This window comes from Scyliorhinus torazame, chromosome 12 (genome assembly GCF_047496885.1).
Source record: "Scyliorhinus torazame isolate Kashiwa2021f chromosome 12, sScyTor2.1, whole genome shotgun sequence".
Lineage (NCBI taxonomy): Eukaryota > Metazoa > Chordata > Chondrichthyes > Carcharhiniformes > Scyliorhinidae > Scyliorhinus > Scyliorhinus torazame.
Genome location: NC_092718.1, coordinates 64360436 through 64384708, shown reverse-complemented (window position 1 = coordinate 64384708; position 24273 = coordinate 64360436). Strand labels below are relative to the sequence as shown.

The following is a 24273-nucleotide window of genomic DNA, read 5'->3' as shown; positions in this document are numbered from 1 at the left end:
TGAGCTTACCGGGGCGATACAAAATCTCGTAATTAAAGGTGGAGAGCTCGATCCTCCACCGCAAGATCTTATAATTTTTGATCTTACCCCGCTGTGTGCTGTTAAACATGAAGGCAACCGACCGTTGGTCTGTGAGGAGAGTGAATCTCCTGCCGGCCAGGTAATGCCTCCAGTGCCGCACAGCTTCAACGATAGCTTGGGCCTCCTTTTCGACGGAGGAGTGCCGAATTTTGGAGGCATGGAGGGTGCGGGAAAAGAATGCCATGGGCCTGCCTGCCTGGTTGAGGGTGGCGGCCAGAGCGACGTCTGATGCATCGCTCTCGACTTGGAAGGTCAGCATCTCGTCAACCGCGTGCATCGCGGCCTTGGCGATGTCGGCCTTGATACGGTTGAAGGCCTGGTGAGCCTCGGCCGTCAGTGGGAAACCGGTGGAGTGGATGAGTGGGCGGGCCTTGTCCGCATAGTTTGGGACACACTGGGCGTAGTACGAAAAGAACCTCACGCATCTTTTGAGGGCCTTGGAGCAGTGGAGAAGGGGAAGATCCATGAGGGGGCGCATGCGATCGGGGTCGGGAACTAGAACTCCGTTCTGAACCACATAGCCAAGAATGGCTAATCGGTTCGTGCTGAACACACACTTCTCCTTGTTGTAGGTTAGGTTGATGAGTTTGGCGGTGCGGAGAAATTTGGAAAGGTTAGCGTCGTCGTCCTGCTGGTCATGGCCACAGATGGTGACGTTGTCCAGGTACGGGAAAGTGGCCCGCTGTCCATACCAGTCAACCATTTGGTCCATCTCCCGTTGGAAGAACGAGACCCAGTTAGTGATGCCGAAGGGAACCCTAAGGAAATGGTAAAGGCGGCCGTCCGCTTCAAACGCAGTGTACTGGCGGTCTGCCTTGCGAATGGGGAGCTGGTGGTAGGCAGATTTCAGGTCTACTGTCGAGAAGACCCGGTACTGTGCAATCTGATTGACCATATCAGATATGCGTGGGAGGGGGTACGCGTCGAGCTGCGTGTACCAATTGATGGTCTGACTGTAGTCAACGACCATCCTGTTTTTCTCCCCCGTTTTCACCACTGCCACTTGGGCTCTCCAGGGGCTGTTGTTGGCCTCGATGATACCTTCCCGCAGCAGCCGCTGGACTTCAGACCTGATGAAGGTCCTGTCCTGGGTGCTGTACCGTCTGCTCCTGGTGGCGACGGGTTTGCAATCCGGGGTGAGGTTTGCAAACAGAGTAGGCGGGTCGACCTTAAGGGTCGTGAGGCCGCATACAGTAAGGGGTGGTAGGGGCCCACCAAATTTCAGGGTTAGGCTCTGTAGGTTGCACTGGAAGTCCAGGCCGAGTAGCAAGGCGGCACAGAGGTTGGGGAGGACGTGGAGCCGGAGGCCGCTCAACTCTACCCCCTGGATGGTGAGGGTGGCGATTCAGTACCCCCGGATTGCCACGGAATGGGTTACGAAGCCCAGGGAGATCCTTTGGTTAATGGGGTGTACCGCGAGGGAGCAGTGCCTTACCGTATCGGAGTGGATGAAGCTCCCGGAGTCCAGAAGGCAGGATATCTCATGCCCGTCGACCGTCACCTTTGTCGACGCGGTCGCGAGGTTGTGCGGTCGGGACTGGTCGATTGTGGCGGAGGCGAGACGCGGCTGGTTGTCGGCGGTTGCAGGCGATGAGCGGCCCGATGTGGTGCCCGAGGGGCAGGGGTCCTGAGGCGGGGAAGACGGCGGCGCCCACGGGCCGCATGTGTCCTGAGGCAGGCAAAATGGCAGCACCCACGGGCCGCACGTGTTGTGAGGGGAGCAAGATGGCGGCGCCACGGGCCGCATGTGGTCTGAGGCAAGGAAGATGGTGGCGCCCACTGGCTGCATGCGGATGGTGCAGGGACAATAGCGGCGATTGAGCGGGCCTGGCACACTGCAGCGAAATGTCTTTTCTTGCCGCAGGTGTTTTGTCTGTCCGCAGAAGTAGCACTTGGGTCCCCCGGAGTTGGTTGGCTGCCGTGCGGCGCAGGCGTGGGGGCGGTCGCTGATGGGGCCCACGCTGGGGTGGCCGCTGGTGGGGTCCACAATGCCCAGGAGGAGTGAACCATGCGGTCTGGGGCATACGCCTGAACGTTGTGTGAGGCGACTGTGAGCGAGAGCGCTAGTTTCTTGGTCGCCACAAGGTCAAGCGTAGCCCCTTCTAAGAGGTGCTGGTGGATGTAGGCCGACCCTATGCCCGTAATTAGCGTGTCTCTCATTAGCAGATTAGAATGTTCAGCAGCCGAAATGGCCTGGCAATCACAGTCTCTCACCAGGGCGAGCAGGGCACGCCAGAAATCTTCCGCAGACTCACCGGGAAGTTGGTGCCGTGTGGACAGGAGGTGCCTGGCGTAGATCTTGTTGGTCTGCTGAGTGTAGATCTCCTTCAGTAGCGCCATGGCTGCTGCGTAGGTAGGCGCATCCTGGATGAGGGGAAAGCCATTGGAGCTCAGCCGCGTGTACAGAATCTGGAGCTCCTGTGCTTTTGGGATTGGGTCTGTTGCAGATCCAATGTATGCTTCAAAGCAAGCTAGCCAATGTGCGAAGTCCTTTTTGGCGTTGTCTGCTTGAGGATGCAGCTGCAGGCAATCCGGCTTGATACGGAGATCCATCTTTATAAAAACTCTGTGTAAAAAATTGATGCACTATCAATTACAACGAGACGAGAGTAGAGAGTAATCGAGGCTCTATTACACAGGATGTGTGGCCTCCTACAGCTGCCGCCGAAATGGCTGCAGTTCGGAGAGCACACACATTTATACTCCGCCTACTGGGAGGAGCCAGCAGGCAGGGATCTACCCCCGTACCTGCAGTACAGGGGCCTTACCGTAATACCCTCGTATGCAGTGCAGTATATACAATATAATACAACAATGGTGAACACCACAGTGGTTGAAGGCCTGGTGGGCCTCAGCCGTCAGGGGAAAAACTGTGGACGTGATGTGTGGGCGGGTCTTGTCCGCATAATTAGGGACCCACTGGGCGTAATATGAGAAAAACCCCAGGCAACGTTTCATAGCCTTGGGGCGGTGGGGGAGAGGGAGTTTCTGCAGGTGGCGCATGCGGTCGGAGTCAGGCCCTAGGACTCCATTTTCCACTACATAGCCAAGGATGGCTAAGTGGTTGGTGCGCAACATGCATTTCTCCTTATTGTAGGTGAGGTTAAGGAGTTTGGCGGTTTGGAGGAATTTTTGGAGTTTCGCGTCGTGGTCCTGCTGATCGTGGCCACAGATGATGACGTTATCTAGGTACGGGAAGGTGGCCCGCAGTCCGTACTGGTCAACTAGTCGGTCCATCTCTTGCTGGAAGACCGAGACCCCATTGATGACGCCGAAGGGAACCCTAAGGAAGTGATAGAGGTGGCCATCTGCTTCGAACGCAGTGTATTGGCAGTCCTCCGGGCGGATGGGGAGCTGGTGGTAGGCGGATTTCAAGTCTACTGTGGAAAAGACTCGATACTGCGCAATTTGATTGACCATGTCAGATATGCGTGGGAGGGGGTACGCGTCGAGCTGCGTGTACCGGTTGATGGTCTGACTGTAGTCAATGACCATCCTGTGCTTCTCCCCAGCTTTCACTACCACTACTTGAGCTCTCCAGGGGCTGTTGCTGGCCTCAATGATCCCCTCCCGCAGAAGCCGTTGGACCTCGGATCTGATGAAGGTGCTGTCCTGCGCACTGTACCATCTGCTCCTAGTGGCGAAGGGCTTACAGTCCGGGGTGAGATTCGCAAACGGGGAAGGTGGATCGACCTTCAGGGTCGTGAGGCCGCAGACGGTGAGGGGGGGCAGGGGTCCGCCGAATTTCAAAGTCAAGCTTTGGAGGTGGCATTGAAAATCCAGACCGAGCAACAGGGCAGCGCAGAGGTGGGGAAGGACGTAGAGCTGGAAGTTGCTGAATACGCCCTGGATGGTGAGGGCCGCGATACAGTACCCCCAGATTTCAACAGAATGGGAACCGGAGGCCAGGGAGATTTTGACGGGGTGTACCGGAAGGGAGCAGCGCCTTACTGTAGTGGGGTGGATGAAACTCTCTGTGCTCCCGGAGTCAAAGAGGCAGGTCGTCTCGTGCCCGTTGATCTTCACTGTTGTCGTAGCGGTCGCGAGGTTGCGGGGCCGAGACTGATCCAGGGTGATGGAGGCGAGCTTCGGGAGATGCTGGGAGGTCCCGGGCTGATCAGCGGTGGCAGAGGTAGCAGTAGGCAGCGAACAGCCAGACCTGAGGCGCGGTCCAAAATGGCGCCGAAGATGGCGGCGTCCACGGGGCGCACATGGTGGGCGGCATCAAAGATGGCGGCACCCACGGGCCACACGTGGCTTGCGGTGGGAAAGATGGCGGCGCCCCTGGGTTGCACGTGAGGGATGTAGAAATGCCGGGCCTGGAAACAGCGGCGACCGACCGGGCCTGGCAAACGGAAACAAAGTGCCCTTTCTTCCCACACCCATTGCAGGTCGCACCCCGCGCCGGGCAGCGCTGCCTGGGGTGTTTGCTTTGTCCACAAGAATAACACTTGGGCCCCCCAGAGTTGGCTGGCTGCCGCGTGGCGCAGGCTTGCGGTGAGCTGGAGTCGGCAGCTGGTGGGGCCACGATGCCCACGAGGGTGCCGGGCGATCGGGGGTGTAGGACTGCACGTTACGGGAGGCCATTTCTAATGAATTAGCTAGCTGCCTAGTCCCCGCGAGATCGAGCGTACCTCCTTCCATTAGTCGCTAGCGGACATACGTACACTTCATGCCCATGACATAAGCGTCTCTAATTAAAAGTTTGGTGTGTTGGACTGCCGAAACTGCCTGGCAGTCACAGTTCTTCCGAGGATCTGTAGGGCCCGTAAGAAATCGTCCAGAATCTCCCCGGGGAGTTGCTGTCTCGTGGCCAGGAGGAGCCTGGCGTACACTTGATTCACCGGTTTAACGTAATGTCCCTTCAGGAGTGTCATCGCTTCGGAGTAGGTGGGCGCATCCCGAATGAGGGGAAAAATGTCAGGGCTCACCCGTGAGTAGAGGACTTGGAGCTTCTGCGAGTCCGCGGGTTCTTCAGTGGCTGCTCTGAGGTAGCCTTCAGAGCAGGCTAGCCAGTGGTCGAAGGTGGACGTGGCATTTGCTGCGTGAGGGCTCAGCTGCAGGCGATCAGGCTTGATGAGGAAATCCATCTTTTAAAATCTTGTTCAATAAATTGATGCACCGTCAATTACCACGAGACGAGAATGGTGGAACAATCGAGGCTTTATTGAACAAGATGTTGTGCGTCCTGTCGCTGGAACCAGAATGGAAACAGCACAGGAGAGCACACACTTTGATACGCCGCCTGCTGGGCGGAGCCAACAGGCAGGGATTTACCGTCGTACCTGTAATATGCGGGCAGTGCCGTAGTACATACAATATACCACTAGTGGTGTTTACCACACTTACGTAAGCAACTTTCCTCAGCTAACAAATCCCTGCAGCTGGCCACCCAGATCCAGAAAGCTCTTGGCAGGGAACAAGCAATCAAAGTGTTAACACGACCAAGTCAGGAAGTTGAACTGGCAGCAAAAGACCATGAGATAATACAATTAGTTGAGGATATACAGAGGTTACAGGCAAACCTACCCCAAATTCATGAAACTTCAGCAAGTCAGGTCTCACAACTAGACCAGTTCACGCTCAAGAAAAATATAGATCAAGGTGCGTATAGATACCAAGGCTGTCTTGAGAGAGAAAACAGAAAAGAACAAGAGTTCTTCAGCAACAGGTCTTTCAAGAAGCAAGAAGTCAATGGTCCTTTAAAAATAGAGCGAAGAAAACATGAAGTCGATACATTTTGCAATACCACAAGCACAGGAGTAAGACCACTTCAGGCAACAAAGGCGGTTCAGCAGCAGAATCATTTGGAAGCCATGCAGTTTTACATGACTAAAATAAATGTATATGTGTCTAGTTTGAATGTACATGATTATGATTCAAAATCATTTCAAAAGAAAGGAGGATGTGATGATAGGTAGACTATCATCTATATAATATGAGTAGAGCATCACCATCTGTATGTGTATTATACCTTATATGTTTTACTGTTGTAGTTCTAGCATCCGACCAGCAGGTAGTGCGAGTATGCAGGCACATGACCCGGAAGCACCATGTGTTCCAGGACAAAGTGTTAGTAAGGAGTTGATAGCAGTCGCATGTTAGAGTAGCTCTGTCGTATCTTAGTGTAAGGTAGTGTGAGACCATTATTTCCAACTGTATTCATATTAGACATTACAGTAATCCTTTAGAGTAGTGTTAGTAATAAAAAGTTTTGTTGTAAAAAAAGCCTGATGTTCTTTGTAAACACAACCACATCAAGATTTAACATCAGCATAATCAAAGAACATGACAGAGATGGGAGAGATTCAGCATTAGACGAACGCAACTGAAAACGTGACCTCCATTGGTGACAGAGGGAGTTGCACAAGAGGGTAGAATCACAGGTACAGAATTTTGAGGAAGGATTTGTAACAGATAGTCCAAAGATGTGTTGGTTAGGTGGATTGGCCATTATCATTGCACTGGGACAGGGTGGGGGATTGGGCCCAAGTGGGGTGCTCTTTCAGAGGGTCGGTACAGACTCGGTAGGCTGAATGGCCTACTTCTGCACTGTTTGGATTATATGGATAGGGGGAGCAAGGGAGGAACAAGGCAGGGGAGAAATTTAAATATAGAACATAAAACATACAGTGCAGAAGGAGGCCATTCGGCCCATCGAGTCTGCACCGACCCACTGAAGTCCTCACTTCCACCCCATCCCCATAAACCAATAACCCCTCCTATCCTTTTTGGACACGAAGGGCAATTTAGTATGGCCAATCCACCTAACTTTTGGACTGTGGGAGGAAACCGGAGCACCCGGAGGAAACCCACGCAGACACGGGGAGAACGTGCAGACTCCGCACAGACAGTGACCCAGTGGGGAATCGAACCTGGGACCCTGGTGCTGTGAAGCTACAGTGCTAGCCACGTGTGCTACCGTGCTGGGATGGAATTGGGCCAATTTGTGCTATGAACAATTACTCCGTGCTATTGGTGCACTTATGCTCTGAATAAACTTGAAAAAATGCCAAATTTCACCAAGTAAACATCCAGTCCTTCACACGAAGAAGGCTGCATTTTCAAATTCAGGTTCTTTGATATCTTGCGGTTTGATTTTCATGCTTTTAGATGCCGGCTCCCTTTTCTGCGATGGCAATCCGTTTGAAAATTAAAGTTTACAGTTGTGTTAAGTCCTCTGCTATTGACCAGCATTCAGCCTTCAATAGGTTTTGATGAAGTTGGCCAGTAACAAAACGGGTTTTGCATTTCCAGGAGGTTTATCATGCTACTATTCAGTTCTGTCCTGGACAACGGCACAAGCTGGCAAAAAAAAGCTGTTTTGTCTGTCATTCCCATTTCAGCCTTATTCCCATTTAGTAACTTTTGAGTAAAACAATCATTGGCGGAGCTTTAATGATGACAAATGGTGTTTGAGTGATTGTTTGTTGTATCACCAAAGCCAAGGCAGGCAGATTTCCAATTGCCGCACTCTGATGCTGGTTCCAGCATTCAGACCCGAGTGCTGAGTGACTGAGAGAAGACTTAATTCAGGACAGCTCCCCGAGATGAAAAGAAACACGCAAATAATCAAAACCCAAAATTAAAACCAAAGTTGCTCGAAATACATAGCAGACGGGCAACATTTAAAAAGATAACCAGGTTAATATTTTAGATGGTAATTTGGTGAAGGGAGGGAATTTATTGTGCTTCCCACTAAATTTTCGATTACTGACGAAAGAGCCAGAGTAAACCTCAGTGTGTTATAGGGCGGCACCGCGGTTAGCATATCTGCCTCACAGTGCCAGGGACCCGGTTCGATTCCCACCTTGAGTGCCTGTGGAGTTTGCACTTTCTGCCTGGGTGCTCCGGGTTTCCTCCCACAGTCCAAAGGCATGCAGGTTAGGTGCATGCTAAATTGATGTACAGGTTAGGTTATGGGGTTGCGGGGATAGGGCGGCTGGGTGATGGGGGCAGTGGGCCTAGGTAGGGGCTCTTTCTGGGGGTCAGTGCAGACTCGATGGGCCAAATGGCCTCCTTCTGCACTTCGATGTATATGAGCTGAATGCACTGCCTGACGGGGTGGTGGAAGAAGATTCAATAGGAACATTACAAAGAGAATTGGATAAATAAATGGGAGGGAAAACATTTGGAAGAAAGCAGGGAAGTGGGACTAATTGAGTGTCTCTTTCAAAGATCCACATCGGCATGATTGACTGAATTACTTCTTTTTGCACTCTATGATCCACGCTATAAAATGTTACATCCAGTTAAAATCTTCTTTCTTGCTGTCAATTTTGTTCAACACTCTTAACCATTTACTTTTTTAATATAAATTTAGAGTACTCAATTATTTTTTCTCCAATTAGGGGGCAATTTAGTGTGGCCAATCCACCTACCCTGCGCATCATTGGGTTTTGGGAGTGAAACCCACGCAGGCACGGGGAGAATGTGCAAACTCCACATGGACAGTGACCCAGGGTCGGGATTCGAACTTGGGTCCTCAGCGCCGCAGTCCCAGTGCTAACCACTGCGCCCCATGCCGCCCTCTCTTAACCATTTGCAATCCAACTTTTCACTCCTGGCTTTGTCCCTGACATCAATAATCGACTTCTGCATTGCTCTACGAAGCAATGTTCAGAAGGGTTTCATTTAATGCGCTTGCTAATTTCATTCCTCGCTGATTAATAATTTATGGCAGTGAAACTGAACGTTCCAATTTATTGGAATGAATCATTATTTCAACAGACTAAAAATGGTCACAAGCACACAGCGGGTAAACAGACAATCACAGCCTGATGAGGACTGGACCACTTCCAAAGAGAAAATCTTTCATTGCGTGGGACGCTCATAATTTTTTGGCCTTTCACAGTCGTAAAAATATCCTTGCAACACCATGTCCTGAAATGCACCCAGTAAGCATCACAAACAATCACTGAGATGAGCTATTTATTTCCAAATTGTGCATTTAACTGAATTCAAATTCTCAAACTAATGTTTTCTGATTCTTAATCCTGTAACATAACCCCTCTGCTACTATGCCCCAGTGTTGTGTATTGTGCAGCAGCTAACACAATAGAAAGGAGATGTGATTGTATTTTGTTGGTGGGTCATTAAAACCATTCACAGGCAGTCTACAAAACCACAGGAGTGTTGGGATGTACAGCGAGGGGTGCGACATCTAAGTCAAAGGACGTAGCACTGAAGGTCTGTCTGGCCTAGTAAACCTGCCATCTAAACCTTGCAAAAACCTATGCAGGCTCTGAAAAAGCTGACAATTCCAGAAGCTTAAGTTGAAGCCAATGAAATGAAAAAAAGTAGTTGTGGAGGTTTTGTGATATAAACTATTTTAGAATACGCAGCATTACTCAATGCCAACCTCCCCCTCGCCCCTGTTAACACTAGCTCTCAGCTTCCCAACTCCCTCAATTGGTATTGTCTTTCTGGGCCTGAGCTCTGCTGTTTTTAATACCTTAAAGACTGTTTAAATACACCTAAATTCAGAGTAGACATTTTTCAGATCAACCATATAGAGAAGACATTGGGTGCGATCTACCCGAATGGGAACAGATTCCCAGAATGTGATTAGCCAGGTCGTTCCTGGTGCTTGATGAGCCGAGAATCACCATGCTATCGAACGGCCATTCAGGTAGATTAGGGGCCACAGCATGGAACGCGTGGCCGAGGCCATACTTCATCCCGTTTTCTGCACTGAGGAAGTACGCTCATCGGAACTTCACAGTGCAGGGGGAGATTGGGACACCATTTTTAAATGGCGTCCCTAACTCTCGACAACCCACCCCCCCTCCCGACATGACTCCCCCTCCCAAGCCCCAACTGACCAATAAGGAGATCCTCAGGCCCTGCTGCACCTGCCAAGCAACCCCCCCAATCCGCAACATGGAAAAAATGCACCCTGGCAGTGCTAGACTGGCACCCAGGTTGTACTGCCAGGCTGGCAGTGCACGGCTAGCACTGGCAGTGCCAGTGTGCCACCTTGTCCAGAGGGCAAGCAAGTGAGCGCCTCCAAATCCCCTGGGAGGCCCCCACGAGTGCCATTTCATCTGGGCCCCATTTGTGGAGACCAGCACTGAATGGCGCTTGCCTGAGATCTCCAAGGCAAGGGAGTTTGATTTCACGCCTTGGGTAGATGGTGAGAGAGCATATTAGAGTGAGATTAGCTCATTCTTAAACTGAGACTAGCTCTAATATGCAGATTTTGCAAAAGTGATCCCACCCACGATGGACGGGATTCACATTGCAACGTCTCGAAAGATTGCATTAGATCTTGCGAAGCGTGGTGAGCCTGTTAGATCCCGGAAGAGGGATCGCCTGGCATCTACCAGTCATGTTGCGCCACGCCACACTGTCTATTGGGCGTAACGTGGCCAGTAGACCTTGCCCAAGGTTTAAATGGATAATTTAAATAGTAGAATCCTAGAGAATAGGGTGAGCAGATGAAAAAACGTAAACATTGAGAAAGTGGGGATGGGGAATTGCAATATTAACCCTAATCAATTTCCTACAGTGCTCAACGGACTGTGGCCGAGGAGTCCACCTGAGGACAGTGAATTGCACCAACCCACAAAGCAAGTGTGATCTTGCTACTAAACCCAATGAGGAGGAGGAGTGTGAGGACCACACAAACTGCTACAAGTGGCAGACAGGAGATTGGTCAAAGGTGTGTAACTCTATTTCTACCTGTTATTGTACCTGTGTGGTAACTTATCACCACAGTTTTATTGTCTTGCATTTGTTCATGTTGCCCACTTAGATCTAGTAGAAATTTGCAGTTTGGGCTGTGGGAGGAAACAACGGAGCACCCGGAGGAAACCCACGCACACATGGGGAGGATGTGCAGACTCCGCACAGACAGTGACCCAAGCCGGAATTGAACCTGGGACCCTGGCGCTGTGAAGCAATTGTGCTATCCACAATGCTACCGTGCTGCCCAATAATAATCACTTATTGTCACAAGTAGGCTTCAATAAGTTACTGTGAAAAGCCCCTAGTCGCCATATTCCGGCGCCTGTTCGGGGAGGCCGGTACGTGTATTGAACCCGCGCTGTGGCCTTGTTCTGCATTACAAGCCAGCTGTTTTGCCCACTGTGCTAAACCAGCCCCTTAAGTATTGAGATGATAAGCGATGGGTGTGATATTGGAGTCAAAGGACATGCACTGACATTGTACCTGGCCTGTTGAGGCTACACCTCATGGGGCTTTCGTCTCCATATTACAGGAAAGATATATAAACAGAGGAGAGCTTCAACATTGATCCCTGAACTCACAGGCTACATTAGAATGAAACTTAGTCGACGCTGAGACAATGATTTGTCCTGGCCAAAGCGCAACTGTTGTTACTCTTCCAGTCCTTATAGGGAAAGTGTTGAGCAGACAACTAATTTTGGTAAAAGGAATTTGTTTTGGAGCAACTTGAGAGATTTTTGGTGGAGATCGGGGAGTTTTATTTGAGATCAGAAGATTATTGATTCTACTCTGCGTTGATGAACCTTTTACAGCGCTGACCTCAGTACAAACATTTTGCGCTCCTTCATTTCTAACAACAAAAGCTTAAAAGACAGCATCTGCTGTTTGAATCTACGAGAGATGTGAAGAAAGCAGTCTAATCTGGAGTCAGTGTCCAAAGCAGCCAATCTGGCATTACTCATCCCGATTCACAGGCTAATTGGCCAATGATTGCTGTTGTTCTGAACAAATCCTCCACAGGTAGCAAACTGCATTTGCAATGAGGACACAGCTCCAAAATGCCCAGTTCAGGGTTTAACAGGCACACATTTGGATGTGTGTGAGAAATTTATTCACTAAAGTTGGGATTTATTTATTGTAGGTGTCAGATAATTATTGGGGCAATTTATACCCTTAGGAGACTTTAATGAAGCAATCGAAAATTGCTTTTAACGTTGTTCCAAATTTAACATGTTCCACATGAGTTTCCCAGGGCTGGAGTTTCAACAGTTCAGGTGAGTGTTTAAACTTGTCATTGAAGGTTTTCAAACGGACAAGTTCAGGATGCGAGGTGGGTTGGATCTGTTTGACAGCAGAGTAGGAAGACCGTCACTACGCAGAGTATCAATGATCTGGGCAGAGTGGGATATGCACATACACAAAAGATGGGATACAGGAGGGACACAGGATGGGGAAGGGAGGAACAGAGCTCATTGCCAGGGCTTCTACCTGTGGGGGTGGGGTGGGGGGGGGGCACAGAAACAAGTCCATTAGCCAAGTAGCCGCTCAATCAATCAATTGAGCGGCACGATGGCACAGTGGTTTGCACTGCTGCCTCACAGCTCCAGGGACCCAGGTTCAATTCCAGCCTCTGGTTACTGTCTTTGAGGAGTTTGCACTTTCTCCCTGTGTCTGTGTGGGTTTCCTCCGGGTACTCTGGTTTCCTCCCACAGCCCAAAGATGTGCATGATAGGTGGATTGGCCATGCTAAATTTTCCCTTGATGTTCAAAAGGTTAGATGGGGTTACTGGATTATGAGGATAGGGTGGAGGCATGGGTTTAAGTAAGATGCTGTTTCCAAGGGCCGGTGCAGACTCAATGGGCCAAATTCTATGATTCTAATCTGGAGTCAGTGTCCAAAGCAGCCAATCTGGCATTACTCATCCCGATTCACAGGCTAATTGGCCAATGATTGCTGTTGTTCTGAACAAATCCTCCACAGGTAGCCCTGGTTCCCATCCTGAATTTATTCTCAGGATTCTATGTTCTTACGTTCCCTCCTGATCTCAATCCTCCCTTGATAATGAATGGATTGTGAGAGTGCACATGAGTGAGAGTACGCATGGGAGACAGCGAGCGTGTGCGAGCAAGAGAGAATGTACATGAGTGAGTGAGAGAGAGCGGACGCATGTGAGTGAGGGCGGGCAGGCATGTCGGTGGGTGTGCCCACCCCGGAGACACGGAGTGAAAAACACACGCGCGCACACATGCACACAAAATCTGTCTCTGAGTGTGTACCACCAGAGTCAAACACAAGGGTGGTGTTCATTAAACTCTATTCCTTAGTATGGTGCTGATCTCCCCCCCCCCCCCCCCCCCCCCGCCCCCCCTGCAGCCTACTCTGTTTCTCCCTAACTCTGCTTCTTAAATAAAAGGGCAAGTGAGGTTTTATTGGTTAGCCCTGCTGCTAGGCACTTTTAAATAGTCATTTTTATTCATTACTCTTTTTTCAAGATGGCCAATTTATTGCTTTGACGTGGATTTTTTTCACTTCGAAAGTTGTGTCTGTTTTTTTTTTTTGCCCTCACTTTTTGTTTAATGTTGGGCCAAACCAGATCTCAGGCAGCTGCTGTTGGGTTTCTTGCTGAAGGGGAATTAGAGGTTCACAAGAGTCCGATTGATTTTTTTGGGGGGGGCAGGGGTCGGGGACGGTAAGGGTTGGAAATGCTCCGCACATCTGGCTGTTCCTGTGCAGAAAGAAACAAAAGGTCAGTGATCCTTCGTCAGAACTCGTGCAGATCGTGGACCTGAGGCATTGACTCTGCTTCTTTTTCCACAGATGCAGCCTGGCTGCTGATTATTTCCAGCATTTTCTGTTTATATTTCGAATTTCCAGCATCCGTAGTACTTTACTGTCCGATCATATGCTCAGTACTGGGCACTTGTAAGTGTGGGTAGTATCCATTTAAAATGAGAAAATATTTATCCTCAATGCAAAGTGTGATTTTACTGTTCAGGACTTGGCTTGGAGGAGACAGGATACCTCCTGCGAACATGGCTCACAGCATCCTTAAGGAACCAATGAGGTGAAGGAGCCCTGAAAAGAGAATCACATGACCACAGGTCATCAAGTCACTTCCTACATTGTATTCATGATCGAGGCACAACGCTCTCTTTGCCTCCAACCGTGCCTTTTTGGTTGCTGGAGAGTACCATGTCCCTCTTCCTCCATAATGCATTCGGCAGTAATTCCTGTGAGGCATCATTTAACCTGGGTGCCACCTCAGCGCTACATCCACCATCGATCCTGATCATCTCCATTAGCGGATATTCCTTCTCGAGATCATGTCCTCCACGTCAGCAGCATGTCCGTCATCTAGCTTCAAGACACAAAGTCCAGGGGTGAAATTCTCCGGAAACGACGCAATGTCCACATACTGGCGCCCAAAACGGGGCAAATCAGACGGGCATCGCGCCGCCCCAAAGGTGCGGAATGCTCCGCATCTTTGAGGGCCGAGCCCCAACCTTGGGCGCCGGACGAATTTCTGCCCCGCCAGCTGGCGGGAAAGGCCTTTGGTGCCTCGCCAGCTGGCGCCGAAATGACATCTCCGGGCGGCGCATGCGCAGGAGCGTCAGCGGCCGCTGACAGCTTCCCACGCATGCGCAGTGGAGGGAGTCTCTTCTGCCTCCGCCATGGTTGAGACCGTGGCGGAAGCGGAAGGGAAAGAGTGCCCCCACGGCACAGGCCTGCCCGCAGATCGGTGGGCCCCGATCGCGGGCCAGGCCACCGTGGGGGCACCCCCCGGGGCCAGATCGCCCCGCGCCCCCCCCCCCCCACCAGGACCCCGGAGCCCGCCCGCGCCGCCTTGTCCCGGTAAGGTAGGTGGTTTCATTTACGCCGGTGGGACAGGCATTTTAGCGGCGGGACTTCGGCCCATCCGGGCCGGAGAATCGAGCGGGGGGGCCAGCCAACCGGCGCGGCGCGATCCCCGCCAGCCCCCGGCGATTCTCCGACCCGGCGGGGGGTCGGAGAATCTCGCCCCAGATGTCAACTTAGTTGGCACAGTTGAGTTAAGATTGCAGATGCCAACCTGCTCTATTGATTTCTGGAATTGACCCACACACTGCCACCCATTTGGTAGCGAGAATATTCCCCTTGTTAGAATTCCCTATGATCCTGAAAATGCAGGGGTGGGCCTCCATTTTGCTTCTTAGCAGCTGATTTTACAACTGAGTGGTTAGCTGGGCTACTTCAGAGGGCATTACGTAATGCGTATATAGAGCTATGTGCTTTCCCAGGTCAGGTTTCCTTTACTCCAGCGCATTGGCGAGACAGTTGAATCTTCAATGACAAACCAGAAATTTGTATGGCCCTTTTTCCTCAAGTTAACCCACAAATTCCCAAAGGGGTTCTCAAAAGCCTGATCATGAGTTAATTCTGGGCAAATGAATGCAAGGTACACTATGGCAACCACATAGGGTAGGAATTTGCTATAGAAAGCTACATGCTCATTCTGAATAAAACCAGAAAATGTTAGAAATATTCAGTATCTCTGGTGAGAGATCAATGTCCTTTTCTCAACAACTTGAATGTCATTAGCATCCCAGTGTTCTTCACAGAAGCATTTAAAAACGAAGATCGAGACTCTCCTACCCATGATCGCCCCAACGCCGCTGCCAGCGAGAATGGAGAATCTGGCGCTCAGCCAAAACTCCATTCACTGCAGTGGGACCAAAGATCCCGCCAGCGTGAACGGACAGCAAATTCCGGCTAACATCTGCCACTGAACCACATAAGGAGCCACTAGGTCAGGTGACCAGTTCATGAGATATGGGAGCAGAATTAGGCCATTCAGCCCATCGGGTGTGCTGCGCCATTCTATCATGGCTGATGTGTTCCTCATCTGCTACCCACAATGTTACAGGCCAAGAGCTGAAAAGTACAAGGAGTGAAAGTTTACCTTTGCCGCAGTCACATAGGATGTCGGGGCGGGGTTTTCCACACCCTCCATGGCGTGATTCGCTGTGGTGGAGTTGGTCCACCATTGGCCAGCGGCAGGATCTTCTGTTCTGCATCGGCAGGACCGGAAGATCCCGCCGGAGAGAACGGCCGGAAAACCCCGGCCCATTTCCGATGCTGTGGCAGAGGCAGAAACCTGATTGGAGCAATTCAAACGTGGAGTTTCGGGAAAGACGGGAATGGATTTTGAAGGCAACTTTGGAGTGGAAAGGGAGGTTGGAGACTGGACGGTACTTTGAAAGGCGCCAGGGTCAGAGGTTGGTTTACTGAGGAGAGGGCTGTTAACCACAGAGTTAAGGATGAGGGAACAGGGGATGGGTCTCATGGACAAGCTGAGCTCAGGGAGGGCAGAAACTGAGAAAGACGTGAGTTCAGAGCTAGGGCAGGGGGGAATCATTAAAGGAAGTTTGGTCAGGTGGGCTAGTGGAAGGGAGGGATGCAGCTGACCTCAAACTTAGTGACGAACAAATCCATGAGCTCCTCACATTTGTTATTAGAGGTGAGGGGAGGGGGTTTAAGAAGATGGCTGACAGTAGAGAAGCCTTTGCATTCCAGGAGGATCTTGTAATAGTGAGAGTTGATAGTGTTTTAAGTGGTCCAGTCAGATCTGGCAGCAATTGATGGACCAGTAGTCTGCTAAATCCTTTCAACCCCTTACCCTTTGAACTTAAAGGAGCAGAGGTGATGGCCATGCCAGGGAAGCAGCCAGGGTACGAGAGAGTAATGGTTTCATTGGATTTGGATTTATTGTCCCATCTACCGAGGTATAGTGAAAAGTATTGTTCTGTGTACAGTCCAGACAGATCGTTCCATATATGAAAAACATAGGACGTACGATAGATGCACAATGTAAATACATAGACATTGGATGAAGCATACCGAGTGTAGTACTACCCAGCTGTGTGGAGAGATCAGTTCAATCCATGAGAAGGTCATTTCGGAGTCTGGTAACAGCGGGAAAGAAGCTGTTTTGAATTGGGGACGATCGCATCCAAGCTACAGAAATGTTGTGGCGAGGAGAAGACCAAAGTATAAATATTTGAGATTTTGAAAGAGCAGAATTGAGTATATACTCACTTGAACACTGGACCCTACATTTTAATTATATATTTGTTGGTGCACTTTATGCCTTGCAAGTATTTTCATAATTAGCCGAGCGGAGCATTTATTTATAGAACAACAGGTTAGTGTCTATAATTGATGTGACATGGGGCTTAGGTTTGGTACCTTGGAGAGCTTTGAGTGATGCAGTCTTGAAAAGAATGCGCTGTGTACTTTTTATTAGTCTATTAAGCGTATTTAATTATTGAATTAAACCAATTATGTAGCACACAAATTAAACCAAATTCCTGTTTCTGGAGGAATAAATTTAGGTGAAATGTCCTTCAAGCTACCGAGCCAACACATTAAACAGCTCAAGCTTAATTTGGTTTATAAATCAGTATGGTGTTTATAACCAATCAGCACCACTTACAGCAGCATCAACAACAACTGCACTTGTACATGCAGGATACATGTGGTATAGTGGCAATATCGCTGGCCATACCCTGGGCCAGAAATTCAAGGGCCAGGAATTCAAATCCCAACACAGCAAATTCAATAAAAATGATCATTAAATTATCACTGATTTTCATAAAAACCCATTGGTTCATCAAAATGCTGTCGGCCAAGACCTGGCCTACATGTGACTCCAGACCCAGAACAGTATAGCTCTCCCTGAACTGCCTTCTTACAATGGCCACTCAGTTCAAGGGCATTCATATACATTTTTAAGAGTAACATATGCTGACCTTGCCTGAACCCCATGAAAGAATAAAGAAAAATAAAGCATCCCAACGTACTTCACCGGAACCTCATCAACTAATCAAAATTGCCTTAGTGTTGGGTGGGGTTACTGGGTTATGGGGATAGGGTGGAGGTGTAGACCTTGGGAAGGGTGCTCTTTCCAAGAGCTGGTGCAGACTCGATGGGCCAAATGGCCTCCTTCTGCACTGTAAATTCTATGATCTATGAACTAAGAATTTGAGATCGAGCCACACCCTGGGATATTAGGACAGGTTGATAAAACGGCTAAGATCATCTTAAAGGTTTAGGAACGATTTTCAAAGCGTAGGATCCATCAAAGCCATCAATTGTGAGTGAAGAAAACTATGGACGCACAGGGGGTCAGACTTGGAGGAGCACAGAGATCGCCAAGGTTTGTAGGGCTGAAGGAAGTTGCAGCATGCGCACGGTGGCCCACCTCGGCGCGGGCGCTGCCGACATGGCAGAGCCACACAGCAGGCCCACACGGAGGAAGGTTGGTCCCTCCCAGATCACGGTGGCCCCTGAGCGCAGGCCTGGCCAACGCTGAGGCCCCCGCCCGGAGTCAGATACTCCCCGCCCCCCCCCCCCGGCCCGCCACCGCGGCCGTGGGTCCCAGCTCCCTCCGGGTGGCACCACGTGTAAGCCACGCCGGCGGGAGTTCGGCCGGTCGACCGCAGAGAATTGCCGCGGGGGTCTGTTCCAGACCGGCACCGGAACTGGCGGGTCCGCGGGGAATCGAGGAAGCGGCGTTGTGCCGGATTTCCGCCGTTAGCGGCTATTCTCCGCCCCCGCACTGGGCGCGATTCCGGCACGGAGGGTCGGAGGATCCTGCCCAGGGGGTAGCAAGGAGAGGAAGGGACTTCAAATCAAAGCATTTCAGCAGTGCAGCTAATGTAGGTACATACGAGGGTACAGGGTAATGGTGCACATAAGAACATAAGAACTAGGAGCAGGAGTAGGCCACCTGGCCCCTCGAGCCTGCTCCACCATTCAATGAGATCATGGCTGATCTTTTGTGGACTCAGCTCCACTTTCCGGCCCGAACACCATAACCCTTAATCCCTTTATTCTTCAAAAAACTATCTATCTTTATCTTAAAAACATTTAATGAAGGAGCCTCTACTGCTTCACTGGGCAAGGAATTCCATAGATTCACAACCCTTTGGGTGAAGAAGTTCCTCCTAAACTCAATCCTAAATATACTTCCCCTTATTTTGAGGTTATGCCCCCTAGTTCTGCTGTCACCCGCCAGTGGAAACAACCTGCCCGCATCTATCCTATCTATTCCCTTCATAATCTTGTATGTTTCTATAAGATCCCCCCCTCATCCTTCTAAATTCCAACGAGTACAGTCCCAGTCTACTCAACCTCTCCTCGTAATCCAACCCCTTCAGCTCTGGGATTAACCTAGTGAATCTCCTCTGCACACCCTCCAGTGCCAGTACGTCCTTTCTCAAGTAAGGAGACCAAAACTGAACACAATACTCCAGGTGTGGCCTCACTAACACCTTATACAATTGCAGCAGAACCTCCCTAGTCTTAAACTCCAACCCTCTTGCAATGAAGGACAAAATTCCATTTGCCTTCTTAATCACCTGTTGCACCTGAAAACCAACTTTTTGCGACTCATGCACTAGCACACCCAGGTCTCTCTGCACAGCAGCATGTTTTAATATTTTATCATTTAAATAATAATCCCTTTTGCTGTTATTCCTACCAAAATGGATAAGTCCATTCATAAGTCCACAAGAAATAGGAGCAGGGATAGATCATTCAGCCCACCAAATCTACCCCACCATTCAATAAGACCAAGGCTGCTAACTCCACGAATTGTATATGGTGAAGAAAGAAGCCTGAAGCTTGACTTTTACCCAACTGTTCCAGCTGTGTCCATTTATAGTTGAGCCAATGATCATCACCTATCTTTAACAATGTTAATGGATCCCGCTGCTGGTGAGGGCATTTAATGAGGCAAGGGAGCAGGGTGTTCTTCCCCCAACAATGTCACAGGCTTCGATTTCATTTACCCTGAAGCGGGAGAAGGACCTAGAGTAATGTGGGTCATACAGACCAATCCCCCTACTATATGTCAATGCTAAATTTCTGGCCAATAATTTGACCTCGAGGATAGAGCACTGCGTTCTGGGGGTGATAGGGGAAGACCAGACTGGGTTTGTTAAAGGCAGGCTGCTAATGGCCAATGTTAGAAGGCTCCTGAATGTGATCATGATGTCCTCCGAGGGGGGGAGGCAGAGGTGGTGGTCGCTATGGATGCAGAGAAGGCCTTCGACCGGGTGGAATGGAATTATTTGTGGGAGGTCCTGGGACGGTTTGGGTTTGGGCAGGGCTTTATTGACTGGGTTTGGTTGCTGTACCAGGCACCGGTGGCGAGTGTGCGGACGAACCGGGTGAGTTCGGACTACTTTAAACTGTACCGGGGGGGGGGGGGGGGGGGGGGGGGTAGGGGGGGACAAGGCAAGGATGTCCCCTCTTCCTACTGTTGTTTGCCTTGGCTATAGAGCCTGGCGCTGAGAGCGTCAAGGGAATGGAAGGGGCTAGTTTGGGGGGGGAGGGGAGGCGGGGTGGAACACAGGGTCTTCTTATATGCAGACGGCCCAGTCCTATATCTTTCAGACTCATTAGGGGGGGTGGGGGAGATTATGCGGATCATAGGGGAATTTGGCCGGTTCTCGGGGTACAAATTGAATATGGGTAAGAGCGAGGTTTTTTGTGATCCAGGTGAGGGGGTAGGAGAGGAGACTGGGGGAGCTGGCATATAAAGTGGTGGGAGGGAGGTTTTGCTACCTGGGTATTCAGGTGGCATGGGGTTTGGAGCAGCTAATAAATTAAATCTGGCCTGGTTAGTTCAACAAATGAAGGAGGACTTCTGGAGGTGGGATATTCTCCCGTTGTCACTGGCGGGGAGGGTACAGACCGTAAAGGTGACGGTCCTCCCGAGATTTCTGTTTGTTTTCCACTGCCTCCCTATTTTTATACCAAAAGCCTTTGTTAAGCAGGTGAATAGGGTGATATCTGGGTTTGGGTGGGCGGGTAAAACCCCGTGAGTAAGGAAAGTACTGTTGGAGCGGAGCCGGGGGGTGGGGGTGGGGTGGGGGTGGGGGGGGGGGTGTGTGGCTGGCACTGCCGATCTTTAGGAACTACCACTGGGTGGCAAATATAGCCACGATTAGGAAGTGGGTAGTGGGGGAGGGGTTGGTGTGGGAGTGGGTGCAGGCGGCCTCATGTAAGTTTGGTAACGGATCCTCTGCTGTTCTCGCTGACCCGGTGCGACTCCACATGCCCAGTGGTAGTGGTGGCCCTGAGAGTTTGGAGGCAGTGGCGGAAGCATATAGGAGTGGAGGGTGCATCAGCATGAGCTCTAATCTGTGGTAATCACCGGTTTGTCCCGGGGAGGATGGACGGTGGGTTTCGGAGGTGGCAGAGAGCAGGGATTGAGAGGCTGGGAGATCTGCTTATTGATGGGAGCTTTCCCTGTTTGGAGGATTTGGAGGAGTTTGAACTGCCGGGAGGGAGTCAGTTTCTGTATCTGCAGGTGAGGGATTTTGTGCAAAGGCAGGATTCAACCTTTCCGCTTCTACCGCCGCAGGGGCTACGGGACAGGGTAGTTTCTAGAACAGAGGTGGGGCGGCGTAGGTATCAGAAATCTATAAAGAACTTATGGAGTGGGAGGAAACCCAGATAGTTGAGATAAAAGGTAAATGGGAAGATGAGCTGGGTAAGGAGTTAGAGGCGGGCCTGTGGGAGGATGCTCTGAGTAGAGTCAACATGTTCTCATCATGTGCCAGGCTCAGCCTGATGCAATTCCACCGGGAACGCATGACGTTGGCCCAGATGAGCAGGTCTTTTGGGGTGGAGGACAGGTGCGCGAGGTGTGCAGGATGGTCTGCAAACCACGTCCACATGTTTTGGGCATGCCCGAAGCTTAGGGGATTCTGGCAGGGATTAGCGGATGTCATGTCCACGGTGCTAAAACGAGGGTGGTGCCGAGTCCAGAGATGGCGAACTTTGGAATGTCGGAAGACCTGGGAGTCCAGGAGGCGAGAAAGGTTCACGTTTTGAGCTTTGCCTCCTTGGTAGCCCGGAGATGGATCTTACTAGTGTGGAGGGACTCGAAGCCCCCAAAATCAGGAACATGGGTTAGTGACATGGCTGGGTTTCTCAGACTTGAGAAAATTAAGTTCGCTCTGAGAGGATCAACGATAGGGTTCGTCCGGAGGTGGCAGGCCGGGTATCCTTGGAAAAGAAGCACACAATGTCTGTTGGCTTGATCGAGGCTTCCATGCCCGGTGGGCACCATGGGCACCGTGGGGACTGGGGTCCTTCATCAACCCCTATAATCTCCTTTTGTTTCAATAAGATGACCTCTCATTCTTTTAAACTTCAATAAGCATTGGTCAAACCTGGTCAACATTTCTTCATAAGCCTCACGGCACCGAGGACCCTGAGGGATCGATCCTGGCCCCGGGTCACTGTCCGTGTGCAGTTTGCACATTTTCCTCCTGTTTGCATGGGTCTCACCCCCACAACCCAAAGATGTACAGTGCACGTGGATTGGCCATGCTAAATTGCCCCATGATTGGAAAAAAAAGAATTGGGCACTTTAAATGTATTTTAAAAAGACTTCCCTATTTATATACTCCACCCCCTTCGCAATAAAGATCAACATTCCATTTTCCCGCCTTCCTAATTACTTGCTATACCTGCATGCTAACGTTTTGTGATTCATGTTTGAGGTCGCCCAGAACCCTCTTATTGCAGTATTCTGCAGTCTCTCTTTGAAAAAATAATATTCTGCTTTTCCATTCTTCTTGCCAAATGGGACAAGTTCACATTTCGCCACATTATGCTCTATCTGCCATTTTTTGCCCACTCACTTAACCTATCTAAAACTCTTTGTAGACTTCCTGTATTCTTCTCACAACTTACTTTCCTATCTATTTTTGTATCATCATCAAATTTGGCTGCAATGCAATCAGTCCCTTCATCTAAGTCATTAATATGGATTCTAAATTGTTGAGGTCCCAGTACTGATCCCTGCGACACTCCACACTTTGGGCAGAATTTTCCGGTTTTGAAACTGCGATGGCAGGAAGGCACCTGCCCCACTGGCCAGAATGGCAGGATCACACACCAGATCCTGCACTTGGAGCCTCATTAATTATGTACCCGTAGGTTCCCCTCCGATTCACCTGGCAGGCCAATAGCTAATTCAACCACCCACCTTCAGCTGCAAGGATCGCCACCATATTTAAATACCAGTCCATCATACTCATATCACTCTCTCCAGCCCACCTGTCTTCATCAGACCATGCGGGATGTCAGCAACTCAGAGGGAAAAGGCTAGCAGCCTCACAAAAACGGCTGTTCCTGGATTTCAGCCACCCTCCTCCCGGACCCATCATCTGCGATGTGCCCATGCCCCACCTAGCCCTCTACCCACCGCATCTGGAGTCTTTGTATATCCCTTCCAGTAAACAATGTGGTATCCCTTTGATCCCCTTATTTGGGAGCTTTTGTGATTCATGTTCGAGGTCGCCCAGATCCCTCTTATTGCAGTATTCTGCAGTCTCTCTTTGAAGCCATGCCGGGGTCCAGGTTCCCTCCCCACGGTCTTCCCGCTGCCTTCCTTTGTTCATCATCTGTAATCACCTCCTTGCCCCCTTTATCTTCGTCAAGCCACCCACCCACCTCCTTCTGGCCTCACATCGCACTCCATAACTTGTCGAACTTCGGACTTTGTTTCGGAGGTTACATGAGTCCCACTGCACCATGCTGTCCAGATAGACGCTGGTGTGTGACACGGGGTCCAACAGCATGGTGCTGTCATAGAATCCCTGCAGTGCAGAAGGAGGCCATTCAGCTCATCGAGGCTACACCGACCCGCTGAAAGAGCACCCGACCTAGGCCCCCGCTCCATCCTGTAACCCCACCTAAGATTGCAAATCTTTGGCAAATTAGCATGGCCAATCCACCGAACCTGCAAATCTTTGGACTGTGGAAGGAAACCGCTTCACCTGGAGGAAACCCACGCAGACACGGGGAGAACGTGCAAACTCCACACAGACTGTCACCCAAGGCTGGAATCAAACCCAGGTCCCTGCCGCGGTGAGGCAGCAGTGCTACCACTGTTCCACCGTACCACCCATGAAGACCAGCATGGAGATGGAGGGGAGGAACCAGTCTGCCTTGGCAGAGTGGTGCACCGCGCATCAGGAGCAGTGCAGAACTATGGCAGAAAGGCTTTGTTGCACTCACCTTGAAGTCTTTACCAAACTGAGGACCGCATTGTGCATGCCACTCTTTAGCAATTGAGTTTTAGACTGATGTAATTTCATGCTGGCATGATGCAAGATTGGAATGCTTGTCACGATTGCAACAGGCAGCTGTTTTAATGAGCATTCATGGGACGCAAGTGAATTAGCATTCCCAGCCAGCGGGAAGACTAATCCGCCATTGGGAGAATTGCAATCTGATTTAACTCCAGGTTTCCCTCTTTTCGGCTCCCCATAAATTCTCCAACCATTGTTCCCTGTTAATTAGCCAATCTTCTATACATGCTAATATATCACCCCAAAACCCTGAATTCTTGTGCATTCACCTCTTAAGTTGCATCCTATTAAACAACTTTTTGGAATCCAAATACGCTATAGGCATTATGCTCCGTTTCATGTTCTTCC

At 50.3% G+C, this 24273-nt stretch overlaps 1 protein-coding gene across 1 annotated transcript in view; it reads left to right on the top strand.

The window, feature by feature from the left end:
• Positions 1 to 24273, top strand: part of adamts17 (ADAM metallopeptidase with thrombospondin type 1 motif, 17) — a 654840-nt gene that overhangs the window by 595591 nt on the left and 34976 nt on the right. The window contains exon 22 of the mRNA XM_072468796.1: positions 10592 to 10744. Within this exon, the coding sequence (XP_072324897.1) occupies positions 10592 to 10744 (153 nt within the window). The remainder of the gene's footprint in view (positions 1 to 10591; positions 10745 to 24273) is intronic.